Source organism: Orcinus orca, chromosome 10 (genome assembly GCF_937001465.1).
Source record: "Orcinus orca chromosome 10, mOrcOrc1.1, whole genome shotgun sequence".
Lineage (NCBI taxonomy): Eukaryota > Metazoa > Chordata > Mammalia > Artiodactyla > Delphinidae > Orcinus > Orcinus orca.
Window position 1 is genome coordinate 48,042,125 of NC_064568.1, and position 23,521 is coordinate 48,065,645.

The 23,521-nt window shown below is 46.2% G+C and overlaps 1 protein-coding gene across 2 annotated transcripts in view; it reads right to left on the bottom strand.

Moving 5' to 3' along the window:
- The window catches only part of ITGA9 (integrin subunit alpha 9), a 348,141-nt gene that overhangs the window by 111,947 nt on the left and 212,673 nt on the right, over positions 1–23,521 (bottom strand). For both annotated transcript variants that reach the window (XR_004475769.2, XM_004277914.4), the window contains exon 18: positions 16,383–16,533. Coding sequence is in view for 1 of the 2 variants with exons in the window: in XM_004277914.4 (XP_004277962.1) it covers positions 16,383–16,533 (151 nt within the window). In the remaining variant the exon portion in view is untranslated. The remainder of the gene's footprint in view (positions 1–16,382; positions 16,534–23,521) is intronic.

Sequence of the window (23,521 nt, forward strand, 5' to 3'; positions counted from 1 at the left end):
ACATAAAGCCCCACCTCTCCTTCCAAAATGGTGATCGGCTCCACTAGACACCTGTAGCCCAGTTATCTTCCTTTCTCCTCTGGTGAAGCTTTAGAGTTGCATTTTACCTGCTGAGTTGAGTAAGGGCAAACAGGACAGAGCTCTTATCCAAAGGTTGCAGGCTCCACAAGGTCCTCCTTTAACTCTCCCGGAGGAAAACTGAGACCTCAGTGGAGACCTTTTCACATACAGCTCTAACCACCTGTCCACCCACAGGAACACACTGGGGGCCATCGCTGTGCCACACAAGACACATGCTGGGTCAAGGCAAACCTTCGTTTGGAGAAGTGCACACACAACGGACAAAACACAGGCTTGGCCTCCAGACAGACCAGGCTCAGATCCCAGCTTCGCTGTTTCCTAGCTGCATCATCCTGGAACCACCTGTGCCTCTTGGAGCCTCAGGTTCCTCATTTTAAAATTGGGCTTAAAAATATAGTGGGTGATTATAATTACTACTACCCCCAGTTTCACAGGTGGGTCTGTACTCGCACATATGCCCTGTCAGCCCCCTCATGCATGTTGTCTGTCTTTGCTAAAAACGGGCCCCTTGAGCACCAAATAACTCACCCATTCACCCCCCAGAATCCCACCTGGGCCCTGAGCCATACCTCTGGGGGTCCATGTGCACACATGAGGGTACATGACCTGTTCCATAGCCTTTGGGAGCTCCCTGAGAGCAGAGGCGGCCTCACTGAGGCCAAAGCTTCCAGACGGCCTGTGTGGTTTGAAAGCTGTTATCTACTCTAATCTCTCTCAATCCTACAGCCTGTGGACTGCTGTTCCGTATCCTTCACTCTATCTCAGTGAGGACCAGAAAGAAGCGAGTGAAAAAGAAAGAACTGTGGCCGGTGATTGAGTGTGGTGTGATGAGGGAGCCCATCCTCGCCTGTGAGGTTGACACGAGGGAGGGGGTGGAGGTGTCACAGCAGACCCTCTTGGTCCACATCCCCACCCTGTCTCTCCAGCTGCTGGCATCTGCATTTTTTCACCAGAGAGCTTTCTCTAGTGACAAAGCTCCTCTGTCCCCTTTGCAAGGCAGGCCAGAAGTGTCAGGGTATTAATGCCCCCAGGAGCAGCCCTCAACCAGTGACTGTTGAGAGGTGGTAGGTAAAGCCCCGGCCCCATCATCGCTTGGGTAGCATCACTCTGAGATGCTTATTCTATGGACCCCGAGTTCCCCAGTGGGAGTAACCCAGTTGTCCAACAGTAGTACTTGGCTTCATAACCTGACCGTTTTCAGCTGCTTTCTTTCTTCTCTCTCACTTCCCCATTCCCCTACCTTCACCTCCCAAACAAACTACTTGCATTTGAATTCTTCTCTCAGGGTTTACTTCTGGGGAAACCTAACCAAGACATGGGTGTCACTTTTAGTTCTTGTAAAGAACGCATAGCACAGATGCTTTTCAAGCCCGTGGGGACTGTAGCTCACATTCTCAGCCCTACCAAAGGCCTGCAAACCTGGGGCCATTGCAGAAACCCACTTGGACAAAGGACTGCTCTGCTGGAAACAGCTGCTGGCTTCAAATGAGGAGGGTGTGCTGGAAAACCTGCAGGCATGGCCTCGGTCTGTCGCCTGTCACCCCCAAAAGGCACAGACACAAAGCTGCCCCTCAGTGATGAGTTTTAGCACCAAAGGCCTGATCTTACATAGCAAGACTCTATCACTATGGGGGCGGGGGTAGCATTTCTCCATTTCTCTGATTCTTGGTGGTTTCCCTTTCCAGGGAGATAAGAAATTAGCATCTCTCTCCAAGCTATTAGCTGTTTAAAAAGAGCATTTAATACTTAAAAACTACTAGTGCAATGTAAAACCTAATGGAACTGACACAGTAGTCATAAAGTAGATAGAAGGACAGAAATATCCTTCATTTATCTATATACATATCCACCATCCATACATTTGTTCATTCAACAATGTTAAGACCCGACTACATCCCAGGCATTTAGGTGTCAGGGATGAATCAGTGACTAAAAAGTCATTCAAGACAGTTAGAAACAATTAGTTTGTCAGATGACAGGTTTGATGAAGAAAATTAGGGTACAGGGATGAGATAAGGATGTCTGGAACAGTAGGATATTTCTAATCAGGTGCCATCTGACCAGAGGCAAGAAGTAAGTGAGGGAGTGGGCCATATGCGCATCTGAAGAAGAGTCAGTGCAAAGGCCCTGAGGCATGAACAAGCTTGGTGTGTTGAAAGGAACAGCAAGGAGGCCATTGCGGCTACAGTGGAGAGGCCAAGGAGGAGAGGGGTGGATATGTTCACAGAAGCAGCAATTGGGTTGGGTCTTATGGATCCTTATGGGTACTGAACGGAACGAAGCTTTACAATGAGATGGGAAGCCATTGGAGGGTTGTATGCAAAGGAGTGTAACAGAGCAAGGGTGAAAGCAGGAGTCTAATTAGGAAGGAAGCCACTGCAGCAAATAATAGGCAAAGAAGATGGTAACCTGGGCCAGGATGGAAGCAATGATGATGGCAAAAAGTGGTTGCCTTAGGGACGGACTCTGCAGGTCCAGTCAGCAGGCCATGGTGGGACAGCTGAGGGGTGAGAGAGAAAGAGGGAGCCAGGAAGAATGGAGTTGCTGTTTCCTGCAAATGGAACTGGTCTGGGGGGATTAGGATCCCACTTTGGACATCCTTCTCTCCTGTCAGAAATGCTCTCATTCATGATGTGGGTGATGACTAGATGGATACAGATGTATGCAAAAAAGTATTGATCTGCACACTTAAGATGTATGTATTTTAATCTATGTAAATTGTATCTCAAGGGGAAAAATGCTATTAAAGACTAAAAATGAAACCCTCAAAATGAACTAATTAACTATACTAATAGTTGCTGATGGGTCCAGAAAAAAAAGGACGGAGAAATGAGCCCTGGATTCGGCCAGGTGGAGGTGATGCTCATCTGCATGTCACCTGTTAGTCACACAGCCAGTCTCAAGCACAGTCTACTCTCTGGCTCAAGGAACCTTCCCCTTTTCTCTAGTTGAGCACACATTCTCTTTATCTCAGTCTTAGTGTGTGGCAGCTGTGCTCACGGCTCAGTGACCCTGTCACCTCTAGGAAGGGGACCACCCCCCCCACACCCCACACACTGTCCTGAGACCTTCCTCTAGAGGCCTCAGGACCCCTCCCTGGTTTTGAATTTCTCTGTTTTCTCCAGCATACGTTCCTTTACGGAAGAGCTCACCTTGTTGCTTCCTGCATGGTGGAATGGCTGCCATTTTAAAATTTAGCACTAGAGAGAAGCAGCATCACCTCTAGCCACGGAGACAGAGACTGATTTCCCCAGTCGGCCAACCAGATTTTCAGGAAAGCATCTGAGAGACTTCCTGGCGGCTCAGACAAGGAAAGCTGGGCCAAAAGGTGATGTTAGCACCAGCTCAGTCACTTACTGGTTGTGTGACCTCAGTCTCATTTACCTTTATGAGTCTTGAACATAAAATGATTGTGTTCCCTTAACTTTGGGAGTCTTGACTCCCTCATCTACCGATTGGGAATAAGAGCCCCCATCACACAGGGCTGTGGTGAGGGCTCAATGAGATAAACCCCCCGAGCCCCGTGCTTGAAGGATGCTTCATAAAAGCCTCCTCCTTCCCTCCCCAGGCACTCTGTGAGTGCCTCCATGTCTGCCCAGAGGGCATCCCACCCAGAGCACCCCAGGCCCCTGCTCCAAGTGCATTTAGGGTCCTCATCAATGTCTTGGTAAGTTACCAAGTTAGATGACCTGAAGTCAGGAGCTCAGACCTCCCTCAAATTTTGCTATGCAGGCAAATACCTAAGGATCTTGTTGAAATGCAGATACTGGTCAGCAGATCCGGGTAGTCAGGGTGGAGATTTTGCATGTCTAACAGGCTCCTAGGTGAGGCTGTGCTGCTGGTCCATGACTGTATTTTGAGTAGCAAGGCTATAAACGACACAACTTCCAAATAGCATAAAAAGACCAGAAAAAATTAGAATAAAGGCATCACAAATAAATGCAAGTGTGCCGTGGCTGCCACGTTAACAGAAATATCATTTTTAGACTTGGGGCAATAATAACTCTATGCTGGGCACACTGGATAGCAGTGCAGGCCTGAGTTTTACATTTTAAGAAGGAAACAGATAAAAAGAACAGTAAAGGGCTTCCCTGGTGGCGCAGTGGTTGAGAGTCCGCCTGCCGATGCAGGGGACACGGGTTCGTGCCCCGGTCCGGGGGGATCCCACATGCCGCGGAGCGGCTGGGTCCGTGAGCCATGGCCGTTGAGCCTGCGTGTCCGGAGCCTGTGCTCCACAACGGGAGAGGCCACAACAGTGAGAGGCCCGCGTACCGCAAAAAAAAAAAAAAAAAAAAAAGAACAGTAAAGAAGGGGCTGGAAATATATATACCAAAAAGTCAGAAGGACAGGGATACTGGACCTTGACCTTTCCTTTTTTTTTTTTTTTTGCGGTACGCAGGCCTCTCACTGCTGTGGCCTCTCCCGTTGCGAAGCACAGGCTCCGGATGCGCAGGCTCAGCGGCTATGGCTCACAGGCCCAGCCTCTCCGCGGCATGTGGGATCTTCCTGAACCGGGGCACGAACCCATGTCCCCTGCATCGGCAGGCGGACTCTCAACCACTGTGCCACCAGGGAAGGCCGACCTTGACCTTTCTTGCACAGATTGGCCTGGATGTAGAGCTGGAGCACCTCTGTTGGAGGCCCTGAATCCAAATACAGTGACATCTTGATTGGAATGGCTTCATCTTGTGAAAATAAGAAATGCAGGTATCAATGATGATAGATAAGGTGGACAGATAGAAATTACCTTATACTTTATCAGGATCCAAAGTCTACTGTAGGAGTAGTCCCCTTGGGCACTGCTTATTAGGCAGAACTGGGTCACATCACCTGCTGGTTCTCACCAGGGGCTCTGCTACACCTGACTATGGCCAAACTAGATCTCCCCAAAAGGTATTCTTGAGGGTGACTGCAAAAAAATCCTAAATGCAGTAACGCAGAGCTTGAAAAAACTTTGGCAGAAGGACAATAAGACAGTAATTGTGCCGGTCACTTGCCTGTTTGTCTGTGATTCATTCCCTGCCCTTCCCCCTTTCTTCTTTTTTTTAAAAATTAACCAATTTATTTATTTTTGGCTGCGTTGGATCTTCGTTGCTTCGTGTGGGCTTTCTCTAGTTGTGGCAAGGGGGGGCTACTCTTCATTGCGGTGCACAAGCTTCTCACTGCGGTGGCTTCTCTTGTTGCGGAGCACGGGCTCTAGGTGCACGGGCCTCAGCAGTTGTGGCTCGCGGGCTCTAGAGCACAGGCTCAGTAGTTGTGGCGCACGGGCTTAGTTGCTCTGCGGTATGTGGGATCTTCTCAGACCAGGGATCGAACCCGTGTCCTCTGCATTGGCAGGCGGATTCTTAACCACTGTGCCACCAGGGACCCCTCCTTCCCCCTTTCTGCTTTGTATCTCAGAGACACTTGCAAACGACCACTCCCAGGTTCCTGCTGTGGCTGACTCTGCCGATGCATCCCAATGCTACTCTTCTCTTCCTCCCCGTAAACTGAACCTGGTTGTGTTTGGGGTGGCAGTGTGTCCAGCCAGCAAAACTCATCTCCCGGCCTCCCTTGTGGCTGGGGTGCCCATGTGACATGGTTTTGCAATGAGATGTACATGGAAAATGCTGAGTGGAGCTTCAGGAAAGCTCCTTAAAAGGGAGCAGGCCGGTTATGTTTCTTCTTATTATTGCCTGGAATACAGTTGCAGTGTTGGAAGTGGACACCAAGAAGCAATGTGTATGAGGCAAGGCTGAGTGGAAAGAGAGAGGAACTGGGTTTCTGATGGCATCGTACAATTACTTACCAGTCCACTTTGAGACTTATTATTACAAAGGAAAAATCAAAATCTCATTAGGATCACTTACATGCAGCCAAACACACTTCTAACTGGTTTTTAAAATCAGCTGCTTAATCTACTTGCTTAGGAGAACAGGACAGGCTGGCTAGTTATTCTTAGGTGCCTGGGGAAGAATGATGCCAGTGGCCATCAGGGAGCAGGGATGCTCCTTGTAAGGCTGGCCTCAAATGGATGAAATGACAGCTCTGGAAAACTGGACTGCAATGGACCACAGCTGTGCATTCATGTTGTCTCTTAAATTCCAAGGGCCTCCACAGTTGCTGATTCCCCTATTCAGGAGTTGGCAGAAATATCCTGTGTGCAACTGACACTGAGAACATCACAAAAACACCTCAAGAGCTCAAAGATCTTTGTCCATATGCTTGTAATATACCTTCAGATCACAAAGAGCACCCACTGATGGTAATCCTGCTGTAGCAAGTGCTTTTAGTGGTCCACGCCATCCCCTGGGTCCCCTTGATGTGTCCACCCTCTGGCTTCAGTGCGCATTTGCTTTCACGAGCCAGCACCTGTGGGTTTTCTGAGGCCTGCCCTCTGGCTTCTGGAGCTGCTCCATCCACACCTCACCCTCAGAGCATGGAAAGTGCCTGGGGCTTCATTTCCTCCGTAACTGGCCCTTAACCAATGACCAATGCTCGTGGGAGAACCAAAGCCCAGGTTCCTGGCCTTGAGATGTGGCAGTGCCGAGGTGTGGCCCCCATTTCAGAGCTCAGGCAAGGCCATCCTCTTCATGACTTCGCCTGAGACGCACCCTTTCTTGCCCTGCTTCCCCAACTCCCCACGTGGAGCTCCCTGGGGAGCACATCCCTCATAAACCACTTGACATGAATCCTCACCTCGGGATCTGCTTCAGGAAACCCAGCCTGAAACACCTAATTCTTCTTGATTTTTTTAGTTTTCTTTTGTTGGACTTAGCAGATGAATTTCATGGCTTTCTTTTTAAGAGGTGCTGTGCTGCTTTATAAAAAAGATTTAAAATCCAAGACTCCCCCTTTCCTCTTAAAAGAGGGAATTATTAAATTGCTGTTGTGCAGTTCATTAGGAAAAAAATATAGAGGCTTACCACGTGTTTTCTAAACTCCCCCCGCACATATCTGCCCAAGTCCTGCAGCTCTGGAAAACTACTTTCGTGAAAAATCCTTGTCGTAGCTACAGCTCTGTTGACATTTCTCAAGCAAAACGTAGCCTTCCTTTCCAACGCAGTGAATACACAAATGCAGCTTTTCACATACATGAAAACTGAACCCCGCCGTGGAACACTGAGGCCACGGTGTAATTTGAAATGGGTGTCTGGGTTTCTCCCCCACTTCCTCGCTGCTGGCTGTCACAGAAAGGGCCCAGCCTTCCTTCCAGGCACAGCTTCACTCTGGGTTAGGACAGCTCTGATGGGGTCAGAAAAATGCTAGCGCGATGGCCACAGATAACCCAGGATGAGGACCTGCAAACCTGGCCTGGTCCCTGCTCCCCACCACCCACACTCCTCCTCTCCAGGAGGAAGGTCAGGGCTGGCAGAAATAAGTCAGAAACTCAAGGGGCTCTAGGGAACATGGGATTTGCCTCTGACAAGCGGGATGGGAAAGACCACTGGAGTGAGAGAGTGTGCTCTGTGTTAAGAGCTTCAAATGGCCCTTGGATCCAGGTGAGGTCTTTTTGCCTGGCATTAAGCAGGAAGTTCAAGGTAAAGCACCAGGGGGCTCGGGGCACTGGATTAAAAACAGGAAAGGGGCGGAAAAGACTTACTATTTTCTGAGTATCAATATCCACCCTCAGGGCTCTCTTACAAGGGCAAGCAGCAAGTTCATGCATCATCTTAATGGCCTGGCCAAGATGACTATAAACATCTAAGGGTTGCATTTTACTCGAGGCTACTATTAACTTGACAAGAGACACCGGAGAAAGCAGAACACAATGAAAATCAGTTCCTGCCATGAATGGGGGCAGTGGCAAGGTGCAGGAAGGCTGTATGAAATCTGTTTACACGCTCAATGATGAGGTGCACGCACTTCCGCCCACAAACCCTTCCAAAGCACGATGCTGGGCTGCCCAGCTCCACTTAATACATTTCATTTTGTCCCTGTGTACGGATGTGGCTTCTGTGTGGAACCTTTTGTCTTGAGAACAGGCCAGGGCACTCCCACAAACATAAAGGTATACAAACATGGCAGGGTCTAATCTTGCCTGATCTACCTGGGTTAGAAACTGGATCAGTCTTATGGCCTGGTGCCACGTTGAATGATTTGCCTTGAACTTTAGAAGGGGTTGCCCTTTCTGGGGTAAATGTAGACATAGCTGGAAGAATCACTTTACAAGAGATACAAACTTGTTAGCCCTCTATGTGTCTTGTCGTAAAGAATAAGCCACTGAAAGCTGCGGAAGCTGCCCTGCAGCTTTTCCCCGCCAAAGCTGAGTTTAATTCAGAACTCAAAGCACTCACTCTCAGAGAAAGCAAAACTGGGCTTCCCTTCCAGAATCTTTCTACATTATTGTCACACCTCCCACGTTAGACCCTGTCATGGAGGAAATAAAAGGACACAGGCTCGTTCCTCCATTGCAGCTCCTCCAGAAGACTAGGAGGTGATGCAACAACTCATCAGTCGAATCCAGTGACTTATAACCAATGGGTGACAAGCAGGAACTACACTTCTTACAAACAGGAAGTGCTCCGAATGCGATCAAACGCATCACAGTGGAGGGTCTATGTTCTCCCCACTTGATTCATGATCACTCATCCTCCTCACCTGTCTCCCTCCTCCAGATTATCATATTAAGTGAAGTCAGAGAAAGACAAATACCCAATGATATCACTTATATGTGGAATCTACAAAAATGTTATTTACAAAACAGAAACACACTCACAGCCATAGAAAACAAACTTATGGTTACCAAAAAGGACAGCAGGGGGGAGGGGGGAGAGATAAATCAGGAGCTTGGGATTAACATATACATATTACTATATGTAAAATAAAGAGGGAAGAGATATGGGGATATATGTATATGTATAGCTGATTCACTTTGTTATAAAGCAGAAACTAACACACCATTGTAAAGCAATTATACTCCAATAAAGATGTTAAAAAAATAAATAAAAAATAGACAACAAGGACCTACTGTATAGTACAGGGAACTATATTCAATACCTTATAATAACCTATATGGGAAAAGAATCCAAAAAAGCATAGATATATGTATATGTATGTGTAACTGAATCACTTTGCTGTACACCTGAAACTAACACAACATTGTAAATTAACTATACTTCAATTAAAAAAAAAAGGTAAGGGACTTCCTGGCAGTCCAGTGGTTAAGACTCCATGCTTCCGATGCAGGGGGCATGGGTTCAATCCCTGGTCAGGGAACTAAGATCCCATATGCCGTGCAGCACAGCCAAAAATTTAAAAAAAAAAATTTCATGAACACCACATTTGGGTTGACCCTCTCCAATTCCCTCCTTCCCCTCAATACACACTCACTCTCCAGTGTCTGGCTAGCTGATCTGCTGCCCAGGGGTAGACCTGAATTGCCATCAAGGCTGCAGACAAACTAGGTTCTACCAGAAATCCAGGTCCATGGGCCAAACAGGCAGGCAAGACAAAAGGACTAGAACATGTGGAAAACAGCAAAGCGGGAGGTCACGACTGGTGGCCTACAGGCTGGATGCAGTCAAGAGGACATGTTTTGTTTGGCCCATACAATGTTCAGAGAATATTTTAATTAGCTGCCAATGCCATGAGATTTCACATAAAAATGTGGATTTTTGGCTTTTGTTGAAAAATAGGAAGTCTGGCAAACTGGCCCTCACTCCCATCTGGCAACAGGTGACCGCTGCTGGGCATGGGCTGCCTTCTGTGGAATAGGCTGGAATCCTCCATTTTTCCACAGTCTCCACTGCTTCCTACTGTCCCACACCCAGCCCCCTTCACCCATTTACAACACCTGCCTTGCCCCACTCCTGTAGACTGTGAGGTGTGCACCTGCAGAATCCCAGTGAAGTGCTATGAGGCCAACTTACACCTTCTGGAAGCCTAGAAAGTGAAGTGCTCAGGGTGGAGGTGCTGGTGAGCCCTGCTCAGATGGCTTGCACCTTTCAGGCTGCTCCAGCCTACTTCCAGCTGCCAGGGTCTGCATCTCTGTGCCTGAGAACATCATTCCAGAACCGTGTAGATGGCTCTGGCCATGCACGTTATAAGACATTAGTACTGGCGAATGAACACCCCGAGAAGGCCTCAACCACTGACTCTTTGGGAGGGGGTGTAAATCCCCAGCTCCCTCACCCCTGAAGCTTGTGTTCTGTCCTGTTTCCCGAGTTGCCCTGCAGGATGAAGCCCCATCACCCACTGTGGTACCTGGTGTAAATGCACCCTCTGCATTAGCTGCCTTCACCTGCCTGTATCACTTCACTTCCTTACCAGTGTTTCCTGCACCTCTCAAATAAATGAATTGACCTCAATTCCTTGTTTCAAGGTCAGCATCTGGGAGACCCAAATCAAGAGTGCACGCTGTGGAGAAGAGACTAGGTCAGGAGCCTGCCCTTCCTCTCTCTTCTTTCCCAGCGTGGGCTTCCCTAACTCCAAGGCAAACTGCTGCGTCCCCTTTGTACCCAAAAGTCAGCTGGGAGCTCTCCTGCACCTGCTTGAAGCTTACAATGTCCGTGTTCCACGTGTGCACGGCAGTCAATATCATAAAGATGTACTCATGAACCCAGCCTCTTTTTTTGAGTTTCTCTCGCTCATGTGAGTTATTCATGAGTGCAAGAGTCCTACCTGACAAGCTACTTCAGCACAGAACAGCAGGCATCAGCATTCCTAAAATGTCCTGTCATCACCCTGCCACTAGGAATGGTACTGGTCCTTTGTCCCTCATGGGCAACCTCTTTCCATCTCGCTGGATTCCTTTTGTCCCTCCTCCTTTGCTCTCCTCTGCCATCTCAGCCTTACTCCAGCCCAGCTCTGGACTTCACCTCCCAAATAAATTCGCCCACCTCACCCACCGACCCCAGGTCTGCAATGTTGGCACCGGCTGACACCAACTCTTCAGACGCCCATCCATCTACCCCTAGCATCCGTCTAGGGATTCTGTCCAACCCAAGACTAGCTGTCACAGTAGCAACTTGCTTCACCTTCAAAGCAACTTCTCAGCACCTCTGTAGAGCAGCTGGCATCTTGTACTTTAAATGCTGCCTGATATGTCTTTCACCCTATTAGGCTCTGAGCTCCCTGGGAGCTAGGACCAGCGCTTACTCCTCCTTGTGTCTCCTAGCAGCCGGTAGTCCCTGGCACTTAGCGGATACTTAATCACTGCTGTCCAAACAACTCCATTCCTGTTCCACGGATGCAAGAAGAGCTAAGTCCCTTTGTGCCAAGTAGCACCAAGGCAAGAAATGACAACTCAATTTTATCTTGATTCCAGTGCCACATAGCTGTAATGACTCCAGAGGGCACCGTTCATGTATTCTGCGGAACTGTACCCTGAGGTGTTGCTCACGTAGAGCCCAAGGTGAACGTGACCCTAAAGTTGTATGATGCAGTGGTATTCCAAACCATGTTTTCTCCATTCTTATTCTCTCTTTTAGCTTTATGTAGGTGAGAGAAAAGTCATCCCTGTGCAGCCCACATTCTTATAAGCAGCCTTCCCTTAAAGGAAGAACAAATCCACGAAAGAAGCCTCGCATGAGATAGAAAAATCCATCTCAAGTGATATTTTTTTGTTCAGTCTCAGAAACTGATACATCACTAATTGTGTGATGACAGAGAAGACTGGAGACCTTGTAGTCAGGGCCTGGGCGCTGAGTTGCTTTGTGACTCTGGACAAGAGGGACAGCTAGTCTTCCACCCATCCACCCAACTATCCATCTACCCACATCACCTGTGCAGCCATGCGAGGGGCCTGCATGGGTGACCCCTGAACTGAGATGTGAGGTCAGAGCAGTTCATTAAACAAACTGGGGCTGGGGTATTCCTGGGTAAAGGCAGCTTCACTAATAAAGTATGAATGGATTCAAGCATGTATGTGGGGGATGGTGAACAATGAGGCCAGGGAGGAAGGGAGGCAGGAAGGACCAGGCTGGGAAGGGCCTCTCATGAACAGCTGAGGAGCCTGAGCTCCATCCTGAAGAATGTGAAGCAGGAGGAGTGACAAGATTAAGTTTCTTCTCAAATTTTTATGGTAAAACAGATTATAGGCTTATTTTTATTAATCTTTAAAATTATATATTTACTGAGGCAATAATTTTTTTACATTTGCTTAATATTTTCAATATTTGTAAAAACTGTTTTTGCTTACTTTTTTTATTTGGCTTTAATACACTTTTTATTCAACAATACGCTGTATCTATAACTGTTTCTCAGAAAGAGTTTCACGGCTATTCAAGCTTTCATGACTTTTGTGGCAGATGCTGCCAGTGCCTTGCTCGTGTTCCCTGTAAACACCCGTAGGGCTGGTCACTTGAGGCCAGTCCCCTTCCAGGCCCAAAGCTCCCCCAACTCTCTGCCTGAGTTGTTTCCTGGCCCCAGGAAGTATGGCCCACAGCCAGGGAAGGCTGCAAAGGCTAGACAGTTAATGCCTTTGGAGTGATTCTCCATGGATGAGCAGCAGGAGTTGGTAGATAAACCCTCCAGCAGCTTCCTTACCCTACAGAGCAGCGAGTCTGAGGGGTGACTCTGTCTCTCAGAGGGTCTGCAGCAGGATGGAGCCCGAACTGCCCACAGCACCACCTGCCCCTCCGTGCACACTCTCCTGTCTCTCGTCACTCACCACTCCCACACCATGCCCCACCCCCACCCCCGGAGACAACTCTCTAAACTACCTACACCACCACCAGTGTGTCTGGGTCTGCTTTGGGGGGAATCCAAAACAGGAGAGTTAGTAGACTTTACAAATTCTTATATATTCAAGGATATCTTTATTTTGCCTTTACCATGGAGGGCAAGTTGGTTGGGTATAGAATTCTTATTTCACCATGGAACAATAATTTCTAATTATTGCTATTAATGTTACAGAATCTGTAGAAAATGGCTTTCTTTGTTTTCTGTTAGGTACGAGTAGTATCATTTTTATACCTGTAAAATTAGAAATGTCATGAGGTTATGTGTAAACATTAAACTGTTCTTAACACTTTTGCCTAATGTCTGCAGCACCCATTCAAGAAAACGGAGATCCTTCTTTGCTGTCTACTCATGTCTTCTATTCCAGTGATTCTGGAACTGTTTCTATTTGCTGATTCTCCAGCCTCCACCTTCCATACCTAGTCTTCACTGCCATCCTTCTCCACTGCTCTGTTCTTTTTCTCTGAATTCTCAGAGACCTCCTCAAATACACCCTCTGCAACAATGAATCAACTTCCCGTACTGCCAATTCTGCTCTCTCCTGATCATAACACATATTTTTTTTCTTTTTGGCCATGCTGCACGGCATGCAAGATCTTAGTTCCCCAACCAGGGATCTAACACAGGCCCCCTGCAGTGGAAGCATGGAGTCTTAAGCACTGGACCGCCAGGGAAGTCCCCATAACACATATTTTGATTCTGTCATTACCTTCTTGGTTTCATTATAATATTTCCTTATCCCACTCAAAACCTTTATTTTTGCTTCTCTCTCAGCCCATTCCCTTTTCTTCTCAGTCTGTTGTTCTACTATCTGATCATTTGCTGCGTTCATTTTTTTCTTGAATTTTACTAAAAACAAAAGCAGACGCTCAGTAAAATTTACTTTTGTTTTCTATTAATAGTCTTTTAAAAGGTATGCCTTCCCTCTGTATCTGGAGGTATACTTTTCTTACTTAATGTGCTAGAACCTTTTGGTAGGGCCCATGCTGGTTCTGGTAGGTGGATCATGGTGGGTGGGCCCTCTCCTGTCTCCCTCATTACCCACCTGCATGCCGTTAAAATCTTGCTCTGAGCTGAGTGATGCCATTTATATTCCCCAGTTGCTTAACTTTGCAGTTGTGGTTGTAGTCACAGGAAGGGAATTTTTTTTCTCTATTATTCCTTCTCCTGCTACACTGAGGGCCATCTCACCCATCTGCTTTTCTAGCCAGTCCTGCCTCTGCAGCAGCTACATGATATAATGTCTCTGTGCCCTGCCACCTTTACTGGACTAATGCCCACCACATCCTGAAGAGCCCGATACCCTGTCAACTTTCTGCCAAATTGAAACCTAGTGTCCCCTGTGCCAAAGGTTTTAAAGGTTGCTGGGACTCAATGCCAAAGAGATAAAAATGTGCTCTCATTGGCCCCATGATCAGTTACAGTAGCTAGTGACACACCTGTGTCCTTCTCACATGCGTCGTCCTTGACTGACCAGAGTCCCCTTGTCCAGGATGTCAGGGAGGCTACTCACCACCACCCCCAGTGGTCAATGATGATGACAGGGTGGAAATGGTGCTCCCCTTCCACTTCAAGGGGGGACAGTTCTGCTGAGTGATTTATGCTCTAGGGCATTCCCCCACCTCTTTCCACCCCACAACCCAGACCAAGGCTGGATTTTACACCCTTACTCAGCCCTTTCTGCCCCAACCTGCTTCCCTCACTTCTTTTCTCCTGAGAACATTCCTCCAATAAATCAGGTGCACCTGGATCACATGCAGTAAGGAGGGAATGGGAAAATGTATGTAAAACCTGTGGTGTATAACACATGGTCAATAAATGCTACTTCCCATTACCCAAATAATTATGATTAAGGATATAACCATTTGCTCATACTAATCTCTGTAGAAGATATTCATCATAATATTATTTAAAAGAGAATAAAATTGGAAATAATCTAAATATCCAATAGTAGGAATTCATAGGCAATCCATACTATATCCTATGAGAGAATATTATACAGTCTCCAAGCCAAAAAGAAAAACATGGTGAAGGGAAGTAAAGCAAGATGCAGGAGGCTACTTAGTTTATAAATTATACCACCAAATCCTAGGCACTAACAGAGTGGGGCAAGCTCTGAGCTTCCTAGCAGGCAACAGAAACAACGAAGCTCAGTTGGTTATAAGGATGACTGTGTCCACAGATATGAACAAGCCAAAATGCTCTGGAAAAGCACAGCTATTCCTAATTCTGAGACAAAGAGGAAGTTCTCCCATGGGTCCTGAGTGACAGGAATACATTCAATGTGATGACCCAGTCACCAGTCACACCCTCTTAGTTACCATAAAGGTGAGTTCCACAGGTCTGGTCCCTGAGTGAACCCCCCTCCCCCCATCCACCCTCTTATGCCCCACAAGAAGACCCATCACAGACATGACATTCTGTAAAAGAGATTCGGTGCACAGCCAGGTAATAGAACCCTGAAGATTCTTGGCTCCCTCTGGACTGGGCTTAAAATCAGGGACAATTTTGGGGGTGTAGAAGTGGCTGGAAAGCATGCCCTTCTTGCATTCAATGCCTCTGTGGTCTCCCCTACCCTGTAGCTCCAGAAGCTACAGAGCATCAGAGATTCTAACATGACTGCTTGGGATGTTCTTGAAGTGCCTTTCAGGATGTCTCCATATGCCCCAGCTGCCCCCTAAGCCGGGCAGGGTTGGCACAGTCCTGTCCAAACAACTGAGCCTAGCAGGACCTGTGCCTGGACAGAGGCTGCCCACCGCCCGAAGGCACACCAAGCGCTCACCTGTGGGCAGGGCCAAGGTTTCCCTTGGAAAGTGATTCCGGCTCCATTTTTACACAGACATCAAGGTGCTGCAGTTCAAATCTGTGAACACTTTGAAAAGCTGCAAAACTTCCCATCGGAACAGCTGCCCACAGTCAGACAACCACCAGGTAGAAGTCGGTCTATCCGAGTCCACTCATTCCTCCTGCCGCCTACGTTTGAGACCCATTACACTTTCTTCCCCAAAGTGGTTCACTGAGGGGGATTATGGGACTAGAGAGAATCCCAGCTCCTTTTTCCTTTCTGAGTCATGCTATTTAAACGTCAATCGTGCAAATAAATTAAATCGCTCTTTAAAACTCACTCAATTCATGGAAATAATTTAATTTCCTCAATTCACTAAAATATCTCAGGACTAAATCAATATGCCAAAGCAGAGGCAGATGTTCATGATCCTCGAATGGAAAACATCAAGGGCACCATTGGTGATAACGTGCATGATAAGCAGTGATCTGTTCTCATTTCTTATCTGGTTTTTCACAACAACTACTGACCTACAGTGGGAATATTCTAGAACATGCGTGTGCCGGAGATGATGACTGTATCATCTCAGAGAAGGGGCCAGACATAAAACTGTGCAGAGAGGGTTTCACAAGAGAGAAGGGATGGGAAACTGTGTGAGATATGGATACGGCTCTGATGCATCGTGGGCATTTACGGTTTCTTTGGCTTTTACCAACGATGCTTTCTAAGTTCAGGAGGAAAAAATTATAATTCCAAGAGATCCTCCACATAAAGGAATAACCTCTGCAGAATCACTGCATATTCCAAGGTACGATGAAAGTCAGCAAATGCACTAGATGTGGGTCCTTCTTACCTTCTGCCACATGTTGATGAAGAAGAGCTCCCGGGAAACATTGAAGGACACGTTGGCATCATAGGCATCGTCCCCGAGGTTGGAGATGGAGATGTTTAGGGAGATATTCTTCACAGCCCCCATAGCTAGATACGGGGTTCTGTCATCAACACTGCAAGGAAATATGAACAGCAATAAGTGTTCTGAAGCTTTCACTGATATAACATGAGGCTTCAGGGGATAGCTGAGAGTGGGGGCGGAAACTCTACTGGGATCAGAACTACAAGTCCCAGGAAGTCCAGTAACTAGCCATGCGTCCCGGGGCACTCAGTCAGCCCCCATGGGCCTCAGCTTCGTCATCTAAGCACGGGGAGTTCTATGGTCCTGTGTTGCCTAACTCACTAAGCTGTCCTGTGGCTCATGTGAAATCTAGTGCATCCAACTTGGAAAATTATAAGACATTTAATAACCTATACATGGAATTTGGTCATACAGTAATTTATTCAAATATTTCTGAGCACCTACTACATGCCAATCACTACTCTATGTGCTAGAGAAAGCAGTGAACAAAAGAGAGCTCTTGCTTTCCTGTAGCTTCAAGGAGACAAAAAACACATACATAAAGAAGCAAACATACAGGTCAGATTGTGATAAGAGCAACGGAGAAAACTTACAAAAGGTAAGAAGGATAGAGGACACCAGATTTGGAGGGAGAGTAGGGTGCAATTTTAAATAGGCCGATCAGGGAAGCTTCACTGATGAGGTGACCTCTCAGTAGAAATTGGAAGAAAGAAAGAGAGCAAGATACCCAGATATCTGAGAACTAGCAAAGGAAAAGTTGTGTCTGGTGTATTCAAGGGCAGCAAGGAGACCCGTGTGGCTGGAGAGGAGTAAGGGGCAGAGTGGGAGGAAATGGGCTTCGAGGTGAAGGGAGTAGGGGTGGGCAGACCACGCATTGTGGGCCATACCTAGGCCCATGGTTTGCCTCTGAGACAGGAGCTCCTGCAGGCCTCTGAGCAGGGCATGGTGTGACCTGACTTCAATGGTTAAAGGCTCACTGGATGTGATGTGAACTGTCTGGAGTGAGTGGTTGGTGGGGGGGAAGGAGAGAGCTTGGTTTGAAGGTACTTGTAATAATTCAGGTGTAAGAAGATGGCAGCCCAGACCACAATGTAGAAGCTGAGGTCATATTCTGGATGTCTCAAAGGTTGTGCCAACAGATTTTGCTTATGGATTGGATGAAGGGAAGAGGGGTCACTTATTGAGATGGGAAAGACCATGGGTATAGAAGGTCAGCAGAGAAAATCCAAATGCCTATTGGATTTTCAAGAAGAGATGCTGAGATAGTTGGATGTAAGGGTCTAGAGTGGAAGGAGGGGTCAGGGTTGGAGGTATGCATTTGGGTGGACTAGAAATGATCACTAGGGAATGCATGTAACTAGAGAAGGGGGTCTCATGTTTAGGAGCTAAAGATGACAAGGAGCCAGCAAAGGAGACTGAAAAAGAGTGGCTAAGGAGATGGGAGGAAAACCAAGAGAGACAGTCTCCAAGCAGCCACATGCTTCAAGAAAGGAGTAATCGGTTTCGTCAAATGTGGTAATCTAACATGAGGAATTAGAACTGGCCACTGGAATTAGCCATCTGGAGGCCATTGGTGATCTTGATAAGAACTGCTGAAGTGCAGTGACAGGGATGATCGGAGTTGGTCTGAGAGAGGTAGGAGGAGAAGAAATGGAAACAATAAGCACAGCTGACTCTTTGGAGGAATTTTTCTATAAAGGAAATTTTTCTATAAAGCTGACTCTTTGGAGGAATTTTTCTATAAAGGAAAGCAGAGAAATAGGATTGACAGCTGGTGGGGGAAGTGGGCTCAAGGGAATTGTTTTTTTTCTTTTCAGATGGGAATTATCATGGCATATTTACATGATCACAGGAAGGATCTACTAGACAGGGGACAATTAATAAAGACATGACAGGGCACAGCTGCTGGATGGCCTGGTGAACAAACGGAGGGGCAGGCCTCAGCTGGTACGAAGTGAGAAAGTGGAGCGCATGGCCCAGATGCATCAGTAGAAGGGTGGCAGGAACAAATGAAAGTTCCCCTGTGATTGCTTCCACTTTGCAGTGAAATAGAAGCAGCGTCAAAGACTGGGAAGGGAGAGGGGGAGAGGGGAATATTTGAAGGGTGAGGAGATGGAGGGAAATGGCAGCCCAGGAGAGCGGGGGAGTGAATGGACCATCAACGGCATGAGGATGATGGTGGTGAGGATGATGACAAGGATGAAGATGCACGTGAGGCTGATGATTATTAGAGAATGTGAGTTTTGGACAAAATAAATTCACATTGGAGGCCGATCTTTGACTGGCCAGCCAGTTAGTGGCAGATGTCATCAAGCATATGAGGGTTTGAGTAACGGACAGTTCTTACTTTTGGCCACTCAGCATCCTGACACGTTTTTGTTTGGGGGGAATCTCAAGAGAGGTGGAAGAACTATCAGCAGAAAAGGGGCAGACCCTCCCTCTGCCCTTCTCTTGGTCATTCAAGTGTGGGCACTTAACTAAGTGCAGTCACGTGATCTAAGGGTGGTCAAGTGGCCTCAGTGTGGGGGGTGGATGCTGCCAACTGGGGCCACGAATTTTGAGGGCTGCCCAATGACACCAGGGCCCTCTGAGATCATCTGAGGTGGTTGCAGAGGAGTTGACAGCCCAGGGTTGGCATCCTGGGCTAAGCCTTGCCTCTCCCTCCTGCCTAGGCTCTGAACCAACCCATATCCTTCCAATAAATTCCTTTCCCACTTAAATTAACAAGCACATGTTTATTGTTGTTTGCAACCATTAATACAGCATGAAAGAGAAAAGAACTCTCCAAAATCTCAGTAGGCTATAAAACTTTGAAATATGCATTTTTTGGGGGGAGGGGATCATCATTACCCATCCATGAAGAGAGGACCTCACTTTCCTGCATGCCTGGCACGTCAACAAGAATAACGTGCAATGAGAGATCTGATGGCCTTGGTTTTGGAAGCAAGAGCTCTGAGGATCCAAACAAGATGTGAAAAATTAACTTGGAGAAAAGTTTCAAATTCTTGAATGGCCTCCAGTAAATGAAGACCCTGACCTCAACCTATTATTGTGGCAATTATTTATTATTGTTGGCCATTTTCATTTTAAACAATTGATGGGTTATTTCTGTCCTCCTGTTTGCTTTTTTAAGATTAAAGAAGTAATTCTCAGGCCTTGAAGAGTTATGAGAGAGCATTAGCCTTGCGTTATCTCAAGAAGGAATTGCCTAAGCACCCACAAGTAGCCTCAGAAAGTATCCATAGTTTCCAAATGAAATATTAAGCAGAGAGACAAGACAGAAAAGCCCAGGACCATGGGGCAGGGGCTGCCTGCTCACTCCAGTTTTGTCATTCATGTGATCAGCCTCCTTCCCTTGTGTGTAAACGGCAAGGGATCAGGCCAGGGATGTCTAATCTTCTGCCAGCCCCTAAAGCCTCTGTCACTTAATCAGGCAGCAAGGTCATTCCCAGGTTTTCAAAGTCAAGTAAGGCAAACATGGCTCTATGATTAAGGGAAGCCAGGGACCTCCCAGGGCTGAAAGCAAACTCAGACGTTTTAACAAAAGAAGGCTCAAAGCTGTTTTCACTCTTTCTTCACATCTGAAAGTCCACGTACAAAACAGTAGATCTCTGCTTCCAAAGCTATTCTTAGAAATGCAATGCAATGTAGTTTGCCTGGTGCTGGGTACTTGCAAACAAGTTGTCCTGAAACCTTCAACAGCATGACAGCATGAAAAGTTCCTGATGTCAGCTGTATTTTTACAGATGAGGAAATCGAGATGCAGGGAGATAAGGTGGTCAAGTTGCTGAGCTTAGAACTCAGTGCCTCCTGTGCCTTCAAAGCCCGTCCCTCTCCACCGTTGCCTGCGTTCTCCAGCCCCTCACCTGTCACACCCTTAGGATGCCCTTTCTGGTCTCCCGTCTGGGTGAAATAAATCTCCCTATTATGAGCTTCTTCAGCCGCAGGGCTCCACCAGCCCTTCATGGCATTTCCCAAAGTTGTCATGACATATTTGTGTGGCTGTTTGATTAAGGATGATCTCTCTCCCCACTAGAATCTAGGCACCAGGGGGCAGGGACTTCTGTCTGGTTTTGCTCATCATTGAACCCTCAGGGATAGAATGGTGCCTGGCACACAGTAGGTGCTCAACAAACCCTTGCTGAATGAATGAATGGCATGCATGACCTCCCCACAACAGATCATGAGTTCAATCTTTACATTTACAGGTGAAGATGCCGAGCCCCCCACAGGGGAGTCCACTCTGATCAAGGTCACCAGGCCATGGAGGTGCTATGCTGGAGCTGGTGCCAAACTTCCTTCATCATGAAGGCTGTCTGAGCTACAACTCTTATATAATCTCCAGCTCAGCCAGGAAGGGCTTTGGCAAGAAATGTCATTTAATGACATCTGAAAAAAAACAGGATTCCGTGAAGACCAACGTCTCGGACGGGACTGCTAAAAGAGTAAAACAATGAGGCACAGTGTTTTTGTGCTAAACATTCCACGGGTGCTTTCTGATTTACTGAAGACCAATCTTTCTAATTTTCAAGGCATTTTAGTCTCTGAGAAATTTTCCCATTAATTCTAATTTGATTCTGCAGTCTCTTAAGTGGGTCAGATTTCTATGTACACCAATGACTCTGGTGTACTTTTATATGAAAGGCATGATTAGTCACTAACATAAGGTACAAACTGTACAGTTTCTATAAAGTTTATCTTACAGCACACATACAGCCTGCTGAAACATCTTGCTCATGTTTTATCAAAAATAATAAATATAACTGTTCTAATACATCTTACAGCAGCTGTTTGTGAACATGCTGGGTTTATATTGAAGTTTAGTGCCAATTCATTCAATACTCCAAATGTCAGATGCTGCTACGGGCATCTTAGTGGTCGTGTGGTACCTGAGGATCACTGTAGAAACTGTACTTTGACCTCACTCATTACTGTACATTAAAAACACATACCATTCAAAGTTCCTTATTGGGTAAATGCAATACATTTCCATACCAAATCATCCTATGCTGAACCATTAAAGGTCACTAAAGCAAATTCTTTTCTACCATCACAGAAACAGTTTTATGCAGATAATTCTTTGGTGAAGATACTAAGGAAAGAAACTAAAGCAGCTAAATTGGTGTTTAATAATTTTCTATTAGATCATTTTAGACCTTCCTTAAGTCTTAAAGATATAAACAATGACCTTATTTAAATAACTTGTGGTTATAATCTATCTTTTATAGAATATAATACTTTTATTTTCTTTTGCTGCTAGTTTAAATTTAGCCTGAGTAAAGGATGCTAAGACAGGGGTTAAGTCAAGCACATTCTAGTCAACTGTATTTGAGTTCACAAAACTTCCTGTTATACTGTCATTAAGACTGACATTATATTTATGAACCACAACTATATTTGATAATGACAACTAGGGTAATACTACAGGGCAGCCAAATCCACCTACTCTTTCCTTTCCTGCCTTCCTCCTTCCATCCTCCCTCCCTTCCTCTTTCTAATCATTTATCCATCCATCACTTTTTAAAACTACCTTCTCAATTTAGGCACCAAGGATACAGGTTCCAGCCCTCAAGGAATTCACAGTCTAGTGGAGGAAACAAACATGTGCGACATAAGTTAATGTCAATATGTGCTACCTGCCGACCCTTAGGGATAAGCAAACATCCTTATGAGACCCTTACGAGACCCTGTATGCGATGAGAGGACAAAGAAGGGATTCTGCAGGGACAGTGGGGTTAGGGGAGGGCCATCGGGGATATTACGCAAAGTATTATCAAGGAAGTGAACCATGAATCCTACAATTAATGGAATGATAGCCCTGTCAACAAAAATTTGGCTAAGACCGATTGTCCACACCCACACCCACACACACTGGTTTCTCCATTCATGGAAATCATATTAAAAAGGACACTGTGAAGCAGAACATGTTCTCCCATAGGAGAAATGTCAAAATCGGGGGCCACATTCCTGAGTAAGGATTCAGCATCCAACAAATCACAGATATCCTCAACAATGTGCCATAAAAGCAGTGACATAAATTATAGCCACTGTAATTTAAAATCATAAACAATTCCTAGTCTTAAAAATGAGCAGACATCATAAAATCAGAAATGGAACTTGACAGCTGGATGGGGACTCATTTGAGTCATCATTTTGCAGATAAAGGCCAGAATTAACCACTTCCCTGAGGCCACACAGAAGATAGTGGCAGAGCCAGGCAGCCCTCCTAACTCCTGGGCCAGCGATTCTCCCTGTGTGGCATTGCTCCTAAAGTACATAAAAATACAACTAAACAGTATAAAAGTTACATAACACTTATTCGGGTATAGGATGAGAAATGAAATCGTAGTTGCCTTCTTACCATTTAGAATATTTAGAATACTGGGTGCTGTCATCTCTTTACAAAAGCTATTGTGCGTGCTTATTTTTCCTCTTGACAATTTTCCTTGAAATTGGTGGAGGCATTCAGGATGACTCCAGATGCCTTCAGCAGCTATGTTGGACAATCTCCCTCTTGGCACTTTGTTGACAACTATCATAGCTTTTCAACTTTTAGTGCTTAAAATTACAAACATGAAAAAACCCACATAAAACCACAGTTGTTCATCGGATGTCTTCCTATGAGGAATATGAGCACAAGGCACCAAATAAATTATTATGTGAAGGAGATGCACCATGAAGCTGATAAGACAAGTCACGCCAAAAGAACAGGTGCAGTATAAGAGGCAAGAGAAATCCAGAGCAAAGAAATCACTGTAGACTGATGTTGCTGTAAGAAGTTCCCTGAGAGATGTAGAAAATGAGCAAATTTTAAAGGATGAGGAGCAAATGGGGGGACAAATAGGAAGGACATTCCAGGCAGAGAAAAAAGTAAACAAAAGATAAAGGGATGGAAGTGACTCAGAAATAACATGGAAAGAGGCAGGAAAAGGACATTCTTAGCAATAAGATGGGTAGGACAATACTGATAGAATGTGTAGGCTGTGTCCAGATTCCCATGGACCTTGAATGTCAGAGTGCTGAGTCTATCCCCTAGGCCAGTAAACTTAACAGTTATCTTGAGTCACCAATGCCAGGTG